At 40.5% G+C, this 7500-nt stretch overlaps 1 protein-coding gene across 1 annotated transcript in view; it reads right to left on the minus strand.

The window, feature by feature from the left end:
- The window catches only part of LOC311247106 (calcium and integrin-binding family member 2-like), a gene marked incomplete at both ends in the record, with an annotated part of 61643 nt that overhangs the window by 42021 nt on the left and 12122 nt on the right, over positions 1-7500 (minus strand). The window contains one exon of the mRNA XM_084337418.1: positions 6212-6323. Coding sequence (XP_084193544.1) covers positions 6212-6323 — 112 coding nt within the window. The remainder of the gene's footprint in view (positions 1-6211; positions 6324-7500) is intronic.

Here is a 7500-nt window from a genome sequence, read left to right on the forward strand (position 1 = left end):
TATGCTCTGCCTCTGCCCTACGTACAGTATAAGTACAGACTGTACCTATACTGTACGTAGGGCAGAGCATATAGTATCTACTAAATCCTAATGCAACAAGTCATTAATGGAATAATAAGCCTATACTGCGGTCATTCATTACGCCGTAGGCTACAGTATACTGCGCACGCGCGTGTGTGTGTGCGCGCGCGCTGCGGCAGGTGCACCACGAGCTGTACTATATATGATGACAATACATTAATCTAATCTCATTTCGAAGGCACTTCCGCATCCATTTCCACACAGCTGCGTCATTACTTTGCCTTATAAGGAGCTCTGGAGGCGTTGTTTTGTATGCAAATGACCTGAACGGGAACGCGCTTTTGAGTTTAAGACAGAATGCCATTCTCCAAGCAGATATCAGATCATATCATTTGTGCGACCGTTTCAGCCCCTTAACACATTAACTGCCACGGAGTTTGCCCGTCTCATACCACTCTCTGCCACCACTCTAAGCCTATGGAGATGTTCACCTTCTTTGCAGGGCTATAACTTTTTAAATTGTATTGCTAAATTGACATTACTATGGCCCATTCAACATCGATTATCTATCGTTCAGGATGTAGGAACGTTATACTTTTTCATTCATAGATTCATACGAAAAATACCGTCTAGAATATAAATATGTTTTTATCGTTTTCTGCAGTAATTCCTAGAATGTGAGTTATAGGCATAAACGCATAGATTATCAACTGCTGTTTGTTGCCGATACACGCTATATTAAAAATGTCAACTGTACATGATCCTAAACGTTATGACTCATCATGCGCGGAATGAACGGGGGGGGGGGGGTCGTTTATAATTCCGTGATCATCAGTAAATGCTTTATGTAGTATGGGTGATATATTGATCAGAGCAGTTTGCATTAATAATAATAAACATTCACGCTGAAAGTAACGTTACTGTCCTCTTACCGTTCGCCTAGAGTGTCTAGAGTCCCGCAACAATATGTGAGTGCCGGACGCATTTCCCAGATGCACAGAGATCACCAGAGATCCATTTCCGGTTGTAACTCGCCCGATCAGCCACCAGGTGGCAGTATTGAAGCGTTGCAGAGTTGTGCAGGCTCCCACTGTATCAGCCGAGGCTGGGTGAGGGAATTATGAATACCATGGCGAATTTTTTTTATATGATATCAATAACGTCGTACGCCGTGGTTTGGCAGAATTAGCATGACCTAGAAACCCGTTGTACGACGTTATTGGCGCCCAATGTGTTAAGACATATTACCAGCATGTTGGGGACTCAGAGTGAACTTGTCATTGATTCTGTCTCAGTCGGTTCCAAGATAAGTCTTCCAAGAGAACTCTTTGAAACATTTTGGAGAATGAGACCCATTGTGTAGCCAGATGCAGCCACTAAAAGGGTCTCTGCTCATGAAGTTGTACGGTAAAAGTTCTCTTCCAACATTGAACTGTTGACAGCTTGTACTTTTCTTTTTCAACTTCTTTTTATTTGAATAACAGGTGTACAGCAGATACATGTCCCACAGCACACGGCAATTATCTCACCCTCTGGTCCCTTCCCCCACCTGCGGCCAACAAAACTAAATAAAGACAGGACAATAATAAAATTAAAATAAACAATAATAAATAATAACAACAATGACAACAACAACATCATTGTTATACAACAGACAGACCTCTTACGCGTCTGTTGTACAACTTCTACAGTGGTTCTCAAACTTTTTACAGCAAGTACCACCTGAGAATGTAGCTGGCTCTCCAAGTACCACCATATGACCGGCGTTAAAATACAGTCTATTCAGCTATGCACAGTTCACGCAGGAGGCAAATGTATTCCTAATACCATTATTTATTGTTAACTTTTGTCAGACACAGCCACAATGTACAAAGGGATAGCACTAGAACTAGCAAACGCTTCCACAGAACTCATACAATGCAAGGGGCATTGAGAACATAATAACTAACATTCTCACATAGCAAGTGAGAAAATTAAGAACAACTGTATTTCAGCAAATGTACTTAATTCTCTCTCTATCTCTATCTCTCTCTCACACAGCAAGCAATTGTCCATCATTCTCTCTCTCTCACACACACACACACACACACACACACACACACACACACACACACACACACATACACACACACACACACACACACACACACACACACACACACACACACACACACACACACACACACACACACACACACACACACACACACACACACACACACACACACACACACACACACACACAGGGTGCGATCCACGGGGGAGCTGGGTGTGCCATGGCTCCCTTAGATCAGACATCAGCTCCCCTGAAAACATTATTTGTGATTTTTTGGGGGGTCTCTAAATTACTGAAAATAAATGCTACTTTTGCCATGCATTTCTAATTTTTCTGTAATTTTCTGTATCATCATCGTGTATAATAATAAACGTATGCTATTTTGGATGTATGATTAATGATTTGCGCACTAATTCACACACGTATTATGGCAACATGCATGCTATTCTTGCAATTACCATTCGGAGCGCGGCGGCGCTGCAGCCTGCACGCACGGCACAAATCAAACTTGACCCGCACGTTGTAACCTGTGACTTGTTGACTTGACAGTGATAGTTTTGACAGGTAAATAAGGTCATTCAGGAATGGATAATGTCTAAACGAAAAATGCAACAAGTAAGCCTAACCAATTTTGGTTTCACGATGAAAGTGCAGGAGGAGGCGGGATCATCTACAGGCGACACCGTTACACCTGCTGCTGCTGCGGTGGTGGGGACCATAGATATGGTGGGGACTGCTGGCAGCAGAATTCGAGGAAGAGTAGAATTTTGCAGAACACCGGCGCCTGCTGCGGTCGTATCAGAACAGGAGTCTGAGAGATAATCACGAGATACTTGTAGAAATAATTGTAGACAGTGTTGGATCTATCATCTATCTAACTAAATGGATAATTTTTTTTATCATGGAATGTGCTGTGCAGACGGCCGGACCACAACTACATCAACAAGTGATGTGTTCTGTAGTTATTGAAACTGATTGAATATATGACAGGATTCAAGAGGTTTATTTGTCACATACATACATACACAACACAAGGCCTACTAAAGGCTACAGTAACGTCTGCGATCACAGTCCGACTCCTCCCTGCGCGGCGCACCCCCCGCCCGCAAAAAAATATTACGGTTCCTTGGCTCACCCAAAGACCATGCTATGGTTCGCACACTGCACACACACACACACACACACACACACACACACACACACACACACACACACACACACACACACACACACACACACACACACACACACAGACACACACACTCACACACACACACACAGACACACACACACAATTATTTTGTTACAAAAACTTAATTTCCTGCATTCTGGTGCAGGACTTTTTGAATTTTTACCCTTTAAATGCCAGTGTTTGTGATGGGCATCACAAATTATTGTAAAAAAGAAAAGAAAACACATATTCAATACATTTTTTTATTTTTACCCTTTAAATGCCAGTTTGTGTGATGGCATCACAAATTATTGTTAAAAAAAACACACAAAGTAAAATATTTTCAATATATCAAATGCAAAGTACATTTTTCTGGGGGGGATTATTACAGGCTAGGCATGTGTCAATGATTAGCAGCAACACAGATTTTGATGGATTTTTTGTAATGTCAGATTTAACACCAACTCTTTTCAGAAAAGTGGGAGTATTTCATTTTTTATCTGACATTAAAAAAAAAAAAAAAAAATTATGATCAGGGCTGAAGTTGAATTAAAGATTTATGACTGTTTAGACTGAATTACTCTCTGTCACTGTAGTATCCTGAATAATATGACAATATTAAAAACAGAATGGTGTATCCTGAATAATATCACAATATTAACCACAGAATACTGGATTATCCTGAATAATATCACAATATTACCACTGATTACCACTGGCGAACATGGTAAAACGTGGTTAAATGCCAGCACCCACTTCAATGATAGCGTTGTGAACGTATAATCTCTGTCTTAAATTATGGCTATGTGTCTAATCTGCCCGTCGCTTATCAATGACTTGTTTGCAGTCAACATTGTCGAAACGGATTGTTTTTTTAATCGGTTCATTTCCGTTTTATAGCATTTTGAAAAGCCCTTTTTTTCAGGAAAATATATAGATTCCGTGATAAACGGCATTTACTGGAATATTCTGGCATACACAAAAACGTTGTCATTTTTCGGCCTATTTATGAATAGTTTTCAAATAAACGCTAGATTATCGATAGTATATGTGTATTTATGCACGCTATATAGAAGCGATCTGAAAAGTATATTCTCTCATTTCCTGATCAGCGAGCACACACACACACACACACACACACACACACACACACACACACACACACACACACACACACACACACACACACACACACACACACACACACACACACACACACACACAACACACACACACACACAATTATTTTGTTACAAAAACTTAATTTCCTGCATTCTGGTGCAGGACTTTTTGAATTTTTACCCTTTAAATGCCAGTGTTTGTGATGGGCATCACAAATTATTGTAAAAAAGAAAAGAAAACACATATTCAATAAATTTTTAAATTTTTACCCTTTAAATGCCAGTTTGTGTGATGGCATCACAAATTATTGTTAAAAAAAACACACAAAGTAAAATATTTTCAATATATCAAATGCAAAGTACATTTTTCTGGGGGGGATTATTACAGGCTAGGCATGTGTCAATGATTAGCAGCAACACAGATTTTGATAGATTTTTTGTAATGTCAGATTTAACACCAACTCTTTTCAGAAAAGTGGGAGTATTTCATTTTTTATCTGACATTATAAAAAAAAAAAAAAAAAAAAGTTATGATCAGGGCTGAAGTTGAATTAAAGATTTATGACTGTTTAGACTGAATTACTCTCTGTCACAGTGATCTCCTGGTTGTTCCCCACTTAGGTTATCTAACTATCGCGCCGCCGCAACCAGAAACACTGGCCTGGCCTGCTTCTAAGTTCAGTGGCCTGACTGCACAAAAGAAAAGTGTGCTTTTTTGTAAATGTTTTCAAGTACCACCAGCAGTACCACCAAGTACCACTAGTGGTACGCGTACCACAGTTTGAGAACCACTGCACTAGGGAAACCCACCTCCAAAAAATACACAACCGGGGACAGACACCCCAAGACCCCTGGCCCCCACCCCTCCCCCAACCAAACAGCAAAACCACCAATCGACACGACCAGCGACAGCATGCGGATATATTCACATACCGCCACTAGCCGTATCAATCAACAGCCCCCCTGCTCAATCGAGAAAACAGCGGAGACCAAAGGTCCCGGAACATCCGCCCCCGGCCACGTACGTTCCTCCAAGGTCAATCTCTCCAATGGAAGAAGCTGGGATATCTGATCTTGAAACATCTCAAAAGTGGGCGAAGAGTCATTTTTTCAAAACAGCTTGTACTGAATAATTCCCTCTGAAAGGTTAAGCGTACCTCATTGGGTGCCGTGGTTGTCAATCACACTCATGTGAGAGACTAGAGCAGAGAAACATGGTGGACAAAAACAACGCACAGTGGCTTTTCAATGTAATATCTTCTCATACACCAGACTGTTAAGATTTCATTCTTTGTGTGAATTTGACTGCAATCGCAGATCACCTGCCCTCTTCCAACACACCCATAGCAGCTAAGACGAGATGTGTAGCTGTTGCTCTGATTTTGCCTCCAAAAATCTGAGAGATATTGGAAGTAGAAGTTATTATTACCATGATAGCAATGCGAGTGAAAGACAATGAGGTATGTCTCTAGAAGATTACTATTAAATCCCTCTATAGCCTAACTAGGTTATGAAACAGGAAGCTGTTTGAGAGGTGCCATATATGATTATTCAGAGATATGCTTCATACCCCCATTGACTGACATTGGCAATGCTAACGATTTCTGCCTTTTGATATTTCAAAATACTGCTTCTTGGATAGATTGAAATGACTCAAGAAGTTTGTAATAAATCCAGTGGCTTTCTTAAAACGAGTGGAGTATCCCTTTAAAAATGCGTAGAGTACTTATCGTACAGAAATGAATCATGTCACCCAACAAAATGTCTTCCAAAAAAGTAGCCTATGTTACAAACTGTAAACATATTCAATCACAACCCCACCGTTGCTGTGTAACATAGTACCTTTAGCTCAGGCATGCTGACGATTAGTGCCAAGGGGAGCTTGACGTCTGGATCATTGGTATAATCCATTGGTACTAAATGTGGGGCCAACTCACGGTATCGACCATGCAACCTGCAACACACACAAGAGAACAGGTTACAGAGGATAGAGACACATATAGGTAAATAAGATAAGATATTCCTTTATTGATCCCCTTGGCAGACAGACAGACAGACAGACAGACAGACAGACAGACAGACAGACAGACAGACAGACAGACAGACAGACAGACAGACAGACAGACAGACAGGGGGCGACAGTGGCTCGGGAGTTAGAGCAGTCGTCTGGCAATCCGGAGGTTCCCGGTTCGATTCCCGCTCCTCCCGTGCAGCGTGTCGATGTGTCCTTGAGCAAGACACTTAACCCCTTATTGCTCCCGATGAGCAGGTTGGCACCTTGCATGGTTGCCTCCGCCGTCGGTGTGTGAGTGAATGGGTCAAATGTGAGTAACAAATTGTAAAGCGCTTTGGATAAAATCACTATATTAAAAAAAAAAAAAAAAGCCATTTACAGACAGACAGACACACAGCTAATAGATAGGGAGGCAAGCAGGTATAGATAGATAGATAGATAGATAGATAGATAGATAGACATGAATAGAAGATAATAACTGGACTTCTTTCTCATCTTAATAAACAGTAATGCAGGGCAGAATCCCTGTATATGAGTTTTTAGAGATCCTTAATTTTGGCCATTTTAAGCAGTTGAGGGGAAGAAGACCAAAAGTGTCAAACCCCTCTGCTTCCTCCTCATCAATAGAGCATTCATTAGGGCTGGGCGATATGGCCAACATTTTTATCACGATACAAATTTTCATATCACTCGATATCGATAATTATCTCGATATACATTCAATTATTTCTGTCAAGTTTAAAGGCTATTTTTGCTGCTGAATGAAAGCTGAAGAAACCAGAAGGTTAATTGTGGTTCAGAATATTCTTTATTGTCAGTACTTGCCAAACCACAAATCTGAGGTAGAACATGAACACGAACTGTATAACAATAAAACTTTTATAACTGGCATTAATAATGAAAAATTATTTATTAAATAAATTAAATCTCAAGTCTGATTAGCACACATAGCCTACTGTGTACAGACAGTTTCAAACTGTATTTTAAATCAGAAAGCAAACAAAATAAATGGACAGTATTGTCATTTGGACAAGCAAAGCCATTACTTTAAGTTGCGGGCAAGAAAGACAAGTCTGTCCACTGTCTCTGGTTTTAAAGCTGCCCTGTTGCAGGTTTA

This window comes from Notolepis coatsorum (assembly GCF_963971535.1).
Source record: "Notolepis coatsorum genome assembly, chromosome: 20".
Classification (NCBI taxonomy): domain Eukaryota; kingdom Metazoa; phylum Chordata; class Actinopteri; order Aulopiformes; family Paralepididae; genus Notolepis; species Notolepis coatsorum.